Source organism: Podarcis vaucheri (genome assembly GCF_965113315.1).
Source record: "Podarcis vaucheri genome assembly, chromosome: 2".
NCBI lineage: Eukaryota > Metazoa > Chordata > Lepidosauria > Squamata > Lacertidae > Podarcis > Podarcis vaucheri.
The window spans coordinates 123069199-123084857 of NC_138760.1; the positions used below are offsets into that span (position 1 = coordinate 123069199).

General features: G+C 49.1%; 2 protein-coding genes across 3 annotated transcripts; both read right to left on the reverse strand.

Annotated features, from left to right (window-relative positions):
• Positions 1–465: 465 nt before the first annotated feature.
• On the reverse strand, positions 466–6642 carry LOC309524840 (uncharacterized protein). Of its 2 annotated transcripts, XM_082209952.1 has the most exons (3): positions 6535–6642; positions 3919–3951; positions 466–2649 (listed from the first exon to the last, which is right to left on the reverse strand). In XM_082209952.1, the coding sequence occupies exon 3, from the start codon at positions 2624–2626 to the stop codon at positions 926–928; it is 1701 nt and encodes a 566-aa protein (XP_082066078.1). In that variant the 5' UTR covers positions 2627–2649; positions 3919–3951; positions 6535–6642; the 3' UTR covers positions 466–925. The 2 variants fall into 2 exon arrangements, with proteins under 2 accessions (XP_082066078.1, XP_082066079.1); XM_082209953.1 differs by lacking the exon at positions 6535–6642 and having other exon boundaries at positions 466–2646; positions 3919–3936.
• Positions 6643–7593: 951 nt separating this feature from the next.
• LOC309525318 (uncharacterized protein) lies at positions 7594–15517 on the reverse strand. The gene is made up of 5 exons (XM_082210891.1): positions 15317–15517; positions 14439–14552; positions 12013–12084; positions 8306–8515; positions 7594–7665 (listed from the first exon to the last, which is right to left on the reverse strand). The coding sequence occupies exons 2-5, from the start codon at positions 14451–14453 to the stop codon at positions 7609–7611; spliced, it is 354 nt and encodes a 117-aa protein (XP_082067017.1). The 5' UTR covers positions 14454–14552; positions 15317–15517; the 3' UTR covers positions 7594–7608.
• Positions 15518–15659: the final 142 nt, after the last annotated feature.

The following is a 15659-nucleotide window of genomic DNA, read 5'->3' on the forward strand; positions in this document are numbered from 1 at the left end:
GGGGGGGGAATGGTTCCAAATGATTTAAAAAGAAGAAAACTTTGTTTCATTAGAAAAAAAGAATCACACAGTCCATCTGTTAGAACGATATGCAGGTTTTAAATGAGTGGGGGAACCATGTATGCCAGCTTGAGCTCCCTGAAGAAAAAGGTGTGATATAAATATATTATGTTCCATAATAATAATAAAACAATGTATTCAGGGCTGCAGGTTCCCCATCCATGGTCCAGAGGAAACTAAGAAGGAATTGTCTGAGAAGGGGAGTGAAATGAGGGTGAGAGAAGAACACTGGAAGCTGTAGAGGCAAGGAGAGTGGACCTATTCCATTTTAAATAATCAGCCAGACCTTTCAGCCCTCTTGCTTGAGCCTAGAGCTACAGCACCATTTTATAATGATGGCATCCCATAATGCCATGCACCAGCACCCACATACGCCAGTCAACAGCCAACAGTGAACAAAGCCAGCACTGTGCAAAACCACTGTTTATTTAAAATAAGTTTTCCAAATAATTGGGCTGCTCATGAGCTCTCCCCTGTGTGGAATCTCTGATGTCTGCTAAGATCCAAACTCCCCATGAAGCTTTTCCCACACTCTGAGCACCTGCAAGACTTCACTTTGGAGAGGGCCCTTCGGTGTGACTTCAGGTTGGAGCTGTTCTGGAAGCTCTTCTCGCACTTGACACACAGGTAGAGCCTCTTGCCCAGGTGGGTCCTCTCATGCGTACACAGGCTTGGCCTCTGGCTGACTTTCCACAGTCCACACATTCGTATGGTTTCTCTGCTGTGTGGTTCCGGCAGTGCGCGGTGAGATCCAGTTTCCAGTCAAAGCTTTTCCCACAGTCCAGGCACTTAAATGGCTGCTTTTCCACGGGTCATCTCAAAGGTGTGAGGCACGGCTGAAGCTCTTGTCGCAAACCACACATTTCTACGGCTTTTCCTCTGTGTGGGTCCTCTGGTGCACGTTCAGGCCTGGCTTCTGCCTGAAGCTTTTCTCGCAGTGAGGGCACTTGTACGGTTTTTCCCCAGTGTGGGTCCTCTCGTGCATGATGAGATCCGTCCTCCTCCTGAACCCCTTCCCGCACTCCGCACACTTGTATGGTTTTTCCCCCGTGTGGGTCCTCTCGTGCACAATGAGGTCCGGCTTCCTCCTGAAACCCTTCCCACAGTCTGCGCACTTGTATGGCTTCTCTTCCCGGTGGGTACGTCCGTGACTGAGGAGGCCCGACATCTGGCTGAAGCTTTTCCCGCAGTCTGCGCACTTGTACGGCTTCTCGCCCGTGTGGATCCTCTCGTGGATGATGAGCTCCGGCTTCCTTCTGAAGCACTTCCCGCACTGAGGGCACTTGTATGGCTTCTCCCCCGTGTGGGTCATCAGGTGGATGAGGAGCTCTGAGCTCCGGCAGAAGCTTTTCCCACACTCGGAGCACTTGTACGGCTTCTCTTCCTGGTGAGTCCCTTCATGACCTTTGAGGGCCGACCGCTGACTGAAGCCCTTCCCACAACGCGAGCATCTGAACGGCTTTTCCCCTGTGTGGATTCTCTCGTGTGCGATGAGGTAGGACCGGAAGCCGAAGCTCTTCTCGCAGTGAGAGCATTTGAACGGCTTCTCACGCACGTGGGTTCTCTGGTGGACGGCGAGTTTCGATCTCTGGCAGAAGCTCTTCCCGCAGTCTGCGCATTCGTATGGCTTCTCGCCCATGCGATGCGTGGTGAGGTCTGGCTTCTCATGCACGGCAAGCTGTGCGGTGTAGCTGAAGCCCTTGTCGCACACCACACACTCGTGCAGCTTCTCTGCTGTGTGCGTCCGCTCGTGCGCAATTAAGCCCGACCTCTGGCTGAAGCTTTTCCCACAATCGGGGCAGCCGTACGGCTTCTCTCCTGTGTGGGTCCTCTCATGCACAATGAGGTCCGCCCTCCTCCTGAACCCTTTGCCGCATTGGAGGCACTTGTATGGCTTTTCCCCCGTGTGGGTCATCTTGTGGACTGTGAGCTCTGAGCTCCGGCGGAAGCTTTTCCCGCACTCGGAACACTTGCACAGCTTCTCTTGCCGGTGGGTCCCTTCGTGACTGACAAGGTTCGACCGCTGGTTGAAGCGCTTCCCACAATGCGAGCACTTGTACGGCTTCTCCTCCGTGTGGGTCCTCTCGTGCATGATGAGGTTGGAGTGGAACCGGAAGCTCTTCTGGCAGTGCAAACATTTGTGCGGCCTCTCGCCCGTGTGGGTTCTCTGGTGCGAAATGAGTCCTGATCTCTGGCGGAAGCTCTTTCCGCAGTCGGCACACTCGTACGGCTTCTCACCGGTGTGGATTCTCTGATGTGTAATAAGGTTTGACTTCTGACTGAAGCATTTCCCGCACTCGGCACACATCCTTTGCTTCTTGATCTGTTGAGTCCTTGGCAGAACTTTGTGCCCATCAAGGTCACAGTTGTTTCCTTTGCAGGGAATAGATTTGTCCTCCTCCCCTTTGTCCAGACACTTCCTCTGCTCTCTTTTTGAGCCATGTTGATCCTCAGAAGTGGCCTTCGGTTCAGGGCACAGAGACATTTTCTCCGCTGCTCCTTCCGTTGTCCTATCGTTCCGTTCCTGTTGCTCAGTATGATCCATCAGAGGTTTCTCATCCTCCATGTTGCTCACCTGGCCATCTCCTGCTAGAAATAAGCAAGTTGGATACTGTTCTATGAATGCAGCAAAATCTGATAAATTCTATGATTTCAATCATTGTGGGAAGGGGTTTTAGCTAAGTAGCAGAGCATCTGCTTTGCATATAAGGTCCCAGCTTCAGGCAGGGACTCTCTCTCTGAAACCCTTGTAAGCCACTGCCAGTCAAAGTAGGCAATACAGTGGTACCTCGGGTTACAGACGCTTCAGGTTACAGACTCCGCTAACCCAGACATAGTACCTCGGGTTAAGAACTTCGCTTAAGGATGAGAACAGAAATCACGCGGCAGCAGCGGGAGGCCCCATTAGCTAAAGTGGTACCTCAGGTTAAGAACAGTTTCAGGTTAAGAACGGACCTCCAGAATGAATTAAGTTCTTAACCCGAGGTACCACTGTACTGAGCCAGATAGGCCAATGGTTTTGAGTCAGGATAAAGCAGTTTCCTGTGTTCCTATCTTCATGAAATTTATTTAAGAATAAAAGAAAATTATTATAAATTAGTTTGGAGATGGTATCTAACCCCAGTCAGATTAAATCAAATAAACCATGAATATTCGGTGTTATGTTGGAGGGGATGCCAGGAAACCGGGAATTATGTTCACATGTGGTGGGGTGTAAATATGAACATTTTTGGGTGGCAAAGGGTGTTTAAGGAGATAACAGGAAATCACTGGGTTACAGCTGACCAAAAGTCCAGAGGTAGCATGATTATCAATTTACGATGGGGTGGAAGGTTCGCAGGCTGTGAAGGACTTGCTCACAAATTTATTGACAGCCGCACATATTATTATGATTGGGAAGTGGAAGGAGCAAGCAGAATATAAAATGGAAGAATGGTATAAAGAGGTGTGGGATATAGCGATTAATGATAAATTAATATGTGCCATTAAGGTTAAGACAGGGAATATGCAGGATAAATGATTTTGAAGAGATATGGAAGGTGTTTGTAGAATTTGTACTGTTAAAACGGAAAGGGGTCAAACCATCGCAAGAGGTGTTGAAATTTTGGGAGTTTGGATAGTTACAATGGAATGGTCTTGGTTGTGGGGTACACATTTTTATTCTTATTTATTTATGATTATTACTTTGTCATCATCATCATCATCATCATCATATAAAAAGAATTTTAAACCCTGTAAGATTAGAAATGTTGAGCTATAAAAATATATATTATCATCCTTCATTCAGGCAGCAAAATGTGTTGGGCTGATGGTTTCTAGTATGTTTTTTTTTTTTTTAAAGTTAAAGTGTGTATGTACCTCCATTCCTCTTCAACTCCAGATGCAGATTTCCTGCAGAAAGAAAGAAAAAAATTAACATCCTTCACCATTTTGTCCTTTTTCTCTTTCCCTCTCAGGGCCCCTTCCAACAGCTGGTGGGCTTTCTGGCAATTAACACACTAATTAGCCAATTCATGCTGTATTCATACTGGACCAACCAGAGGTCATTCTCCTTTACTTGTAGCCCTGTGGTGCTTTCACAGCATTGCTGCAATATTATCATCTGGAGCGACACTCCTGGGTTTACAGCACCACAAAAGCAGGTCAAATAAATAAACTGGAACATGTGTGGTGTAAAAAGTTACAGGATTCCAGCAGGAAGTTGGGGAACATGCTGATTGGAAACTTCTCAGTAGCTCCGCCCTAAAACGTTTGCAGGCTGAAACAGTATTGAAAGCAGGGATAACCTCCCCAATGTCATCATGAGCCCAAATCATCATGCATGCACAATTTTAAAAGACTTAGAAGCCCTGCCTCTCCATACGTCTGTGGCATGGTGACACCGATGTCACAGACAAACAGTAGACAAAAGTCCTCAGTGTGGCTTAACAAACAATCGCTCTTTGCAAGGAACTCTGAGGTGAATGGGGTAATAATAATAATAATAATAATAATAATAATAATAATAATAATACTCCTGAATGGGGTAACTGTGCCCCTGAAGGACCAGGTGCGCAGCCTGGGAGTCATTTTGGACTCACAGCTGTCCATGGAGGCACAGGTCAAATCTGTGTCCAGGGTAGCTGTTTACCAGCTCCATCTGGTACGCAGGCTGAGACCCTATCTGCCCGTGGACTGCCTCGCCAGAGTGGTGCATGCTCTGGTTATCTCCCGCTTGGACTACTGCAATGCGCTCTACGTGGGGCTACCTTTGAAGGTGACTCGGAAACTACAACTAATCCAGAATGCGGCAGCTAGACTGGTGACTGGGAGCGGCCGCCGAGACCATATAACACCGGTCTTGAAAGACCTGCATTGGCTCCCAGTACGTTTCCAAGCACAATTCAAAGTGCTGATGCTGACCTTTAAAGCCCTAAACGGCCTTGGCCCAGTATACCTGAAGGAACGTCTCCACCCCCCATCGTTCTGCCCAGACACTCAGGTCCAGCTCCGAGGGCCTTCTGGCGGTTCCCTCATTGCGAGAAGCAAAGCTACAGGGAACCAGGCAGAGGGCCTTCCAGCAGATGTCAAAGCGATAAACAACTACCTGACATTCAGGAGACATCTTAAGGCAGCCCTGTTCAGGGAAGTTTTTAACGTGTGATATTTTATTGTATTTTTGGTTTTTATGGAAGCCGCCCAGAGTGGCTGGGGAGGCCCAGCCAGATGGGCGGGGTATAAATAATAATAATAATAATAATAAATAATAATAATAATAATAATAATAATAATAATAATAATAATAATAATAAGGACCCTTAACAAACTACACTTCCCAGAATTCTTTGAGGGAAGCCATTCTTGTTTAAGACAGAATGCTACTACAGTGGTGCCTCACAAGACAAAATTAATTCGTTCCGCAAGTTTTTTCTTCTTGCGAGTTTTTCGTCTTGCGATGCACGGTTTCCCATAGGAATGCATTGAAAATCAATTAATGCGTTCCTATGGAAACCGCCTTCAGACCAGGTCCGGGGACAGTCTGTCCCCCGACCTCTTCTGAAGGCTGGGGGGGGGACGACAAGGGCTTTTCTTCCCAACCCCAGCATTTTAAAAAACCCCGGGACAGCGGAGGACTTCTCCGCTGTCCGGGGCGATGTAAAAGCCCCTGGGAAGGCAGGCAGGGGGGACAAAGACTTTTGCCCCCCGCCCGCCTTCAGAAGAGGTCCTGGACCTCTTCTGAAGGCGGGCAGGGGGCGAAAGTCTTTGCCCCCCCCGCCTGCCTTCAAAAGCCGTCCGCGATAGCGGGAAGCGCTTCCCTGCTATCCTGGACTGCTTTTAAAATGCTGGCGGTAGGGAGCAAAGCTTTCGGCCCCCGCCGGCCTTCCTGGACCTCTTCTGAAGGCCGGAGGGGGGGAAAGGCTTTGCTCCCCACCACCAGCATTTAAAAGAGGTCCCCGGAGATTTCCCTATGGGCTTTCTTCTTGCGAAGCAAGCCCATAGGGAAATTCGTCTTGCGAAGCGCCTCCAAAACAGAAAACCCTTTCGTCTTGCAGGTTTTCCGTCTTGCGAGGCATTCGTCTTGCGAGGCACCACTGTACTTTAAATGTACAGTCAAACCTTGGTTCCCAAACGGCTGTGTTTTGGAATGTTTTGGCTCCTGAACACCAAAAACCCGGAAGTAACTGCTCCAGTTTTCGAATGTTTTTCGGAGGCTGAACATCCAATGTGGCTTCCGCTTGAGTGCAGGAAGCCGCTGCACCTTGGTTGTTGAACATTTCGGAAGTCGAACGGGCTTCCAGAACAGATTACATTTGACAACCGAGGTTTGACTGTATGTTTAATTGCAGATGAGGCCCTAGTCCTCTGTATTAATTCCAATGGGTCCACTTCATATAGGATTAACATTAGACACAACTGTGCAATTTTTGTTTTCACTTTACATATATGTCATTGTGGCTTTTCAAAAGATCCTAGCAAATAAAAATCCTTCTTCACCTTTGAATGCCAGCAGTGTTTCCAGCAAAGCAGCCCTTTTGTGGGAGAAATCGCGCAGCCTCTGCTCCAGCTCCCCCAAATCTGGCTGTGGTTTCGGGAAGAATGTATCGTCTCTGCAAAAGAAAGAAAGAAAGAAAGAAAGAGAGAGAGAGAGAGAGAAAGTTAAGTGTCTCTGTTGGAGGAGGAGGAGGCGAAACAATCATCCCAGGGAGTTCTGAGAGTGGAATAGGGGCCTCCTAACATCTCAGCACTATAAAAGAACTGCATTTTCCAATATTCTTTGCAGGAAGCCACAATTATTTAAAGTGACACGATACCGCTTTAAATGTATAGTGTAGATGTGGATATTCGGAGTAAAGGTAAAGGGACCCCTGACCATTAGGTCCAGTCATGGCCGACTCTGGGGTTGCGGCACTCATCTCGCTTTATTGGCCGAGGGAGCCAGCGTACAGCTTCCGGGTCATGTGGCAAGCATGACTAAGCCGCTTCTTGCGAACCAGAGCAGCGCACATAAACGCCGTTTACTTTCCCGCCTATTTATCTACTTGCACTTTGACACGCTTTCGAACTGCTAGATTGGCAAGAGTTGGGACCGAGCAACGGGTTGCAGGGATTTGAACCGCCAACCTTCTGATCGGCAAGTCCTAGGACAGGGATGGCTAAGAATATGTTGTTGTCCAGGGATGATGGCAGCTGGAGTTCAACAGTATTTGGAGGACAAAATGTTGGCTGCTCCTGGTACAAGGACATTTTAAGAAACTGTGTGTGGGCTTTCCCTCAAATTCCTTCCCCCACCCACTGATCCCAGCACCTCATAGTTCAGAGAAGATTGCTGCCCAATAGAAGGAGCTAGCGAAATTGAATTCAGAGCTCACCTGCGGCCAGTACTGTGTAAACCCTGCAATAAAGAAAAGATGAAAAGAACAGTTTATGGAGTTGCCAGATAATATTCTTGCTGTGTTGTGCAAGGCAGGCAGGGTCATTCAAAGCTAATTCTTTCAAAGAATGATAGACACTGTTTGTTAAGTGTACCTGGTAATTGTAACCTATAGGGTTAACTTACAGCACTAGAAATCATTGAGAGGGGAAATGTGCTTTGAATGTGCTTTGAAAATGTAGAGGGTATGCAACCTTAAACAATCAGAAATAATAATAATAATAATAATAATAATAATAATAATAATATGCATATTACAGCCCAAATGTGCATGGCAGATTCAATTGTTAGTTGAAGGGGTCCTAATTTGCCCCCTGAGGCTGTTTTATTCAAGCCACACCCACCTACCCCATATGACACCAGGTGTGGGGCAAGTAAGGACACAGCTGACCTTCAACTTTGCCAGGTGGTTTGGTTACAAACGGCACGGGCAAAAGAAAATGCTTCATCTGATGTCATGATAACTATGTCCACTCATCAGAAATGGCCCCTTAGGGGAGGTCAGGATCTGAACACATTTCCCCACCCCTGCTATAATCAATGAAAAATCCTTTTAATCAATAATAGGAGCATTGTTGGGAAATGTAACATTATTTTTACTATACTAAAAGCTGCAAGGAAAACAAATTTATTTTTTTCTTCAGAACCATTTTCATCTGCACTTTTTAAGCAATCAAGCAATGAAAATACATTTAATTAATTTTTAATTTAATTTAATTAAGTTTTAGCTCCCATTGGCCCCAGGCAGCATGTTGGGAGTTGTAGTCCAGCAACAGTCAGAAGCCCACAGATTCCCAGTTTGCCACTGACTTTCCAAGATCCCTCTCTTCCTACCAGTAATGGCTGCTGTGCCTTCTTCTCCTTTTCCAGTTCACGGAGGAGGGAAGTCTCCCTGGTGATTCGAAGCAACTCCTTCTTTCTGCGGAGAACGTCACCTTCCATGTTCTGTAGCCACCTCAGCAGGAGCTGCTGCTGCTCATCGAGAATCTTGTGCATCTCCTTCCACTCCTGGACAATCTTAATCCTCTCAGCTTCTATTTCTCTCTGCCAGAAGGCAAGATTTAAGAAGTGGGTGGTGAGCCTGGGAGAAAATCTCCTAGATCAGAGAATCCATAGGTCTATGAGCTATGACTAGGGACTGCCATAAAAATAGTCCTGCTGGATCAGGCCAAATGGCCCATCTAGTCCACCATCCTGTTCTCACAGTGGCCAACCAGATGCCTCAGTCAAGAGGCCTCTAAGCAGCACCTGAGCACAACAGCAAATAACCCTTTACTATCATAAACATATATTTACAATATCATGCTCAGGTTTCTCCCTATTAACATTTAGGGAATCTCCTCTGTCCGATTCACTTCAGAAAGATGACACTAACACACACTGTCCTTAGCGGATCCTGAGAAACCTCTCTCAGAAGCCATTCCCCTTCACACACAGAAGCAGAAAGCCAGTTAAAAAACGACAGTTACTTGAATAACAGTCACAACAGAACGGAATGCCTCTCTCATGTGACTCACAGTCAGCCAATCATGAGAGAGCTACCGCCAAAGGAAAAAAGAACCTATGCTAAAAATACACATCAATTCAACAGAAGCAAACATTCCCATTTCAGGCAATTAAACCGTTATCCTTAACAAATACTGCCTCAGATGTGAAGGTAGAGAACAGCCATCATAGCTAGCAACCATTGGTAGCCTTATCTTTCATAAATTTGTCAGGGCATCTCTTAAAGATGCTAATTCTCTTTTAAAGCCATCTCAGTTGGTAGCCTTCACTGCCTCTGGTGGGAGCGAATGCCATAGTTCAACTGTGTGAAGAAATCCTTTGGTTTGTCTGCCCTGCATCTCCCAATGTTCTTTTTGAATGGTCCTGGGTTCTCGTATTATGAGAGAGGAAGAAGAACTGCCTGCTCACGTGGTCTCTGCCCAGGGGCGCCGACTTATAAAAAATATTGGGGGGGGGCCCATACCGGGGTCCTGCCCAAAGGAGCCAACTTCTAGGGGCCGAAGTCCTGTTGCGCCCCCATAACATATTTGAGGTGGCGAGGCTCTCCCAAAGTTGATGAGCATTGCCATTCAAATGGCGTACATGCGCTGCATCTTGTGATTGGTTATGTGGAGCGGGACTTTCCTGCTCCCCCCCCTCCACGTTTAATTCAAGTTGGCACCCCTGCCCCCCACCCCAAGAGAAGATCTCACTCTTATCCGACCCGGGGAAGTGAAAGGGGGGCTGTTGCGCCGCGTCTGCCGCTCGCCTGACAGCAGCAACGTCTCCCTTCCAAGCGCTGCCCTCCACGCGGAAATGCGCGCAGCGGATACGCGCAAGCGAGCTCTCCAGTTCAGGCTGCCCGCTACTCGCAGCCTTGCCCCGATAGGGCCGCTCTCGGCCCGCCTCCCTTCCCTCCCCTTCACCGGCGGAGACCGGTTTGGGCCGAAAAGAAGCCGCCCGCTCCCTCTGCGCCACGCGTGCCTGTTCCCCGGCAGCGCAGCGGGCCGAAAGCGAAGTGGCTTCAGCTGCAGCCCCGTTTAAAACAAACAAAAACGCCGAGCGGCTTCCTGATTGGCTGCACGGTCGGGTCAGATGGTGGTGCGTGTTTTCCACCTAGCAATTTCTTCTTTGACGTTTCGAATGGAAACAGAAGGGGAGGAGAGACAGTGGCTGAAGGAGGAGAAAAGGGGATGGCCGTGGGGTGTGATGATGATGATGATGGGGGGGGGAAGAGTGCAGAGCGATCTCCTTCTAAAGCTCTTTTTTTCCTCTTCCTCCTCCCCTTCACTGAAACATGGTGTGGTCCAAACCGCCGGCGGCGCTCTGCTGGAGGGGCGCCCGAGATTATTGGGGGGGCAGAGCCCCCCCAAACGAATTTTTGAGGGGGCTCGAGCCCCCTCAGGCCCCATGGAGTCGGCGCCTATGTCTCTGCCCATGCCTTCTCAGTCGTATCTTGACAGCAGTGCTAGCAGTGTGCATTTAACATCACAAATAAAAAGAAAGAAGCTGAGATTCTCAGGATGTTGAATTCTTACTTCACATTTTTTGTTTAACTAATTGGTATCCCACATTGCCCCTCCAAAAAGACTCAGACAACCTATAGAATGTTCCAGGTTTAACCCCCAGGATTGCCAGGCATGGCTGGTAAAAAATTATCGCCTGAAGCCCTGGTCAGCTGCTCCTATTCAGTGTAGAAAATACTGAGCTAGCAGGACCAGTTTGGTTTGACTTGTTATATGGCAGTTTCCTGTGTCCCTATGAACAGGTGTTATCCACTCTTAAATCCACTCAAGCCTGTGGCCGTCAGGACACCATGTGGCGGGTAGTTCCATGCATTAATGATGCACTGGGTGAAGAAAGAAAGAGAAAGAAAGAGTTTGGATTTGATATCCCGCTTTATCACTACCTTTAAGGAGTCTCAAAGCGGCTAACAATCTCCTTTCCCTTCCTCCCCCACAACAAACACTCTGTGAGGTGAGTGGGGCTGAGAGACTTCAAGGAAGTGTGACTGGCCCAAGGTCACCCAGCAGCTGCAGGTGGAGGAGCGGAGACGCGAACCCGGTTCCCCAGATTACGAGACTACCGCTCTTAACCACCACACCACACTGGCTCTCCCTGGCTCTCCTCAAGTTCCTTCCATCATTTTACTTAAGTGCATACTCAGGATCCCCCCCTCTGTGGCAGGTGCGATCATGAGATTGGAAACCGGTTGCCAAGCCTTTAGGTATGTGGCCCTGAAAGCAAAGTTATGGCTATGGCTCAAGCTCTGTTTCAGACCGGTGGGTTTGGCCCCCTTGATTCTGAGGGATAACTTTAAATCTCCATGGGAAGGGGAGATAGTGGAGGAAGTGCAGAAGTGCGGGTTGTCCTCCCTTTATATAGAGTCCATGACGTATAGCCACGCAAAGGCGGTGATTGCGCAAAGATTAAGGGATATTGCCAGACAGGAGGACATAGCCCGTGTGAAACCTGGGTTGTTTCTGGGGGAGCAGTTGTATCGGGCTGCTCCAGCTCGCTACCTGGCGGATATCCACTACGTGGAATACCGCAGACTATTTACTGCGGCTAGGCTGAATGTTATTGACTCGGCGGTCCTGAAGGGAAGATATGGAGGAGTCCCATATGACCAGAGATTATGCCACTGTGCATTGGATGAGGTAGAATCCACAGAGCACATTTTATTGAGCTGTCCATTCTACAACGATTTAAGACAGTATCTTATAACTCCATACTTACCCCAGCTCAGTTCCCGACAAAGAGGAAAGCAGACAGCATATCTGCTAAATAAGTCTTCTGGGAAAACAACCTTGTCAGTGGCTAAATTTCTTTTCCTGGCACTCAAGTGTCGGAAACGTATAACTGAATGCTTTGACGTGGGTTATCTGTGAGAGGTCTAGTACTGTGGCCCTACCTTATTTATGTACCCCCTATGATGTTATAGTTTATAATTATTGTGTAATGTTTAATTCTGACTATCGGTCAAATAAAGGAAATTGATTGATTGATTGATTCCTGCACGGTTTTACTTAAGTGAGTGGATTAAGGATGCCTACCGGCAGGTCTTCACTACTCTGCTGATCCTCAGTTTTGATGTCTCCCTCTTTTGTCGGGCAAACTGGATGATCCTGTAACAAAAGGGGTGAAAGGGGGCACATTTTGAAACATTAAAACCTCTCTTGATTAAAATAGCCTCAACTAGCTAGTCCACTGGGGAAAGACTTGAGTTCTCATTTCTGAGCACAGTTTTTGGCGAGTGAAAGACGTTTCAGCGGAGCTTGGTTTCCCCTCCTCCCTCCTAGTCCTTTTTCCTCATATGCTGTGTCATGAGAATGTAAGACGAGCTCTGCTAGATTTGTCGGATGACCCATCAGACAATTTTAATAAATTACAATTTCCGGTATACTCCGAGTGTGACGTTAACATATGAGAGTGCTGGAGGTGCAATAGTTAAACAAATTACCCAATCAGAACCCAGGGGGGTGGAGTCAGAGGCAGTGGCGTAGCGTGGGGGGTGCCAGGGGTGCCAGCCGCACCGGGCGCAACTTCTGGGGGGGCGCGCTCGCTGCCTCCGGAGTCGCCAAAGAGCCTCGGGCGCAGGCTGTAGCTGGCAGCGGCTCTCAGCGCTGGCCGCGGTCCCCGCGCGTCAGGGCCACGGAGGGCGCGCCAGGCAGCCCCTCCTCACCGACGGGCAGCGTTCGCCTGCGGGGCTCGGCCAGCGCGCTGGGCTGGCCGCGTGGAGTCGCCGAGGAGCCGCCGCCGCCTGCCATGCCGCCCTGGCTGCTTCAACCGCGTCCGACAGCCGGCTCGAGGCTCCTTCCGGCCGGGTCTCCCGACGGGGCGCTGCAGGCGGAGGCTCCGGCACCAAGCGCCACGCCGCCCAGGCTCGGGTCGCTGTCTGGATGCGCGCAGCCCGCCAAACGCGCCATTGGCGGCGCTCTAGTGCCTGCGCGCCAAGACCGCCCACCCGCCCCGACGGGGCCCCCCCACCCGCGCCGGAGGCCGGCCTCCTCCCAGTCGCGAGGCTTTCCTGCGCTTCTCCTCTGGCAGGATCCGGATTACTGTCTGGGGTATGGGCTGCCTCCTGGGGCGAAGCTGGATTCCCCCTAAGGGCAAAGGACCTTTTGCTTGAGGGAGGGGGGAGGGAGGGGAGCCCTGGATCGCCCTCTGTTTCTGTCTTGCAAGAAACAAGGAAACAGGAGGATGCATTGTATCCGCTGTTGCTACATTTTGCAGCGCGCTTCTTCCCCTCTTTCTGCTCTCGGTTTCTTGCGCTCTCCTGGCGGATCGCGCGCTCCAGACACGGGGCTGCTGCTTCCTGACTTCGGATTGGCTGCCTCTCACCTTGGACGATGCCCATTGGTCAGCGATGGTTCTTTGAGAAATCCTGATGTTTCATTGAGGGGTTTCGGGACTCCATTGAAGGGTTTACAAGCCTCTTCGCTGCAGATCACTAGGAGGGGAGTTTATAGGTGGAGGGGCCCACTCTGGCTCGTCGTCCTGCGTGGGTGAATGGGATTTGGGGTGTTTGGATGGCCTCTTAGTCCCGGCTCTACCAACAGCTCGAGGGGTGAAAGCAGTGGCGTAGCGTGGGGGGTGCGGGGGGGGGGCCGGCCACACCGGGCGCAACATCTGGGGGTTAGGGTTAGGGGCGCAAATCCACTGGTTAGGGGGCGCAAATTACTTGCCTTGCCCCGGGTGCTGTCAACCCACGCTACGCCACTGGTCAGAGGGACTATAAAACCAGCTCTGTGAGGGGCGAAGGGGAGTTCGTTGGGAGGTTGGTTGGAGTGGGAGTGAATTGGGATAGAGTCTGTGGGTAGGTTGAGTTAGTGTAGCAAAATAAACTGAGTCAGGAACAGTTAGGGGCTAGGAAGACAAGTAAATATCTGAGAGGTGGTTTAGTGAGTGAGAGCAGGTAGCGGAAGTTATAGGTCTGGATAGGCACCCCATGACTGTAATTGACCGATACCGTTTATGAAACCACAGGCTTGTCAAACTGCAATAAATAAACAGAAGTTTATGTTCCAATTTAACCCTGACAGGACTCAGTATTGTACCAGGTAGGGCATGGGTGCTGACAGCGAGAAATAAAGTGGTGGCACAGGGATCAATAGACGGTGAAACGTCCGGGGACCCTGTGTGATTGCCATGATTAGGGTAATTAGGGTAAGGCTGGTCCATGATTAGGGTAATGAAAGGACTGCCCCATCTACCTCAGTTTGTCCTCAACCTGCTGCTCCCTGCCTTCTTACAACGAGGCCAGGGGGTGCACTGCTTGTTCCTCCTCCCTCTCAGTTTTGCCTTCATATCAGGGAGGAGGAGGACAGGGATAAACCTGGATTAGTTGGCTCTGCCTGTCATTTGGCTCTGTGCAACCACCTCTTCTTCAGCTCCCTGCCTCCCGCACTACCTGTCCCAGGGGGCACCAGCCACCACTGCTGGAAGAAAATGAGAGGGAGGAGTATCTGTGGGTCCCTACCTGTGCTTCAGCCATTCTCCTTCAAGGGCTGGATCCAGACCAAACTATGACCGGAATCTGCAGCGAGGCAAAGCAGCTGGCAGAGGAGTAAATTCAGATGGGCCAGTGCATTTTCTGAGCAGAGCAGAAACAAAAATATTTGATATTGGAGTTTACAGAAGAACATAAGGAAGATGTCGGGCAGGGAATGTCGGGACTTTCTGCATGCAAGGGAGCTGCTGTACCATTCCAGCAATCTTAGCACCCTGTTCTCTCACCCCACCTGCAAATCCCAGAGAGTTGCATTAATGATGATGATGATGATGATAATAATTTATTTATTATTTATACCCCGCCCATCTTGCTGGGCTTCCCTAGCCACTCTGGGCAGCTTCCAACAAAATATTAAAATACAGTAATGCATCAAACATTAAAAGCTTCCTTAAACATTGACAAGGTCCTTTTTACTCAGGCCCCAGCTGACTCTGCATCACTGCATAAGACGCTGACCTCGACTGGCAGATATTTGTACATTTGCTTGCTATATAGCGTGTCTCCACTACTACAGAACAAAAAACTGGATCATACCAAAATACAGGCAGCCCAAGCTACGGGTAAAAAGCCACCCCATTTTAATCCTCAGTCACCTTGCAGCCTCCCTTTGTAGTTCATGAATAAAGCATAGCAAAGAATTCATTCAGCTTCTCCTCAAACTGTTTATTCCCTCTGCATTAAAAAAGAAATTAAAAAGATTAGCTGTACTGGGCTGACTCAGTACAAAGGAGCTTCCTATGTCCTTTTTGCAGCCACTGATGCCCTTGATCTTCTGGGATTGTCTATCATTTTCTCCCAACTTTCCTGCAAATGGCCCCTCCCTCCTAAATCCCCCTATAACTCACCTCGCCCTGCAAGCTGGGAGCTGCAACCCTCACTTTTCCCCCAGGAAAGGGCAAGGTGGGGACAGGAAGTGGCTTCACCAGCTTCTCAAATTGCCTGGTCGATCTAGGCATGATTGTGAATCTCTAGCAGCGTAACCCTTTGTGCGCCAGTGTGGAGCTTTATTCTAAATCAGGGGTCAGCAACCTTTTTCAGCCATGGCTGGTCCACCTTCCCTCAGACCATGTAGTGGGCCGGACTATATTTTTTAAAAAAATAAAAATGAACAAATTCCTTTGCCTCACAAATAACCCAGAGATGCATTTTAAATAAAAGCACACATTCTACTCATGTAAAAACATGCTG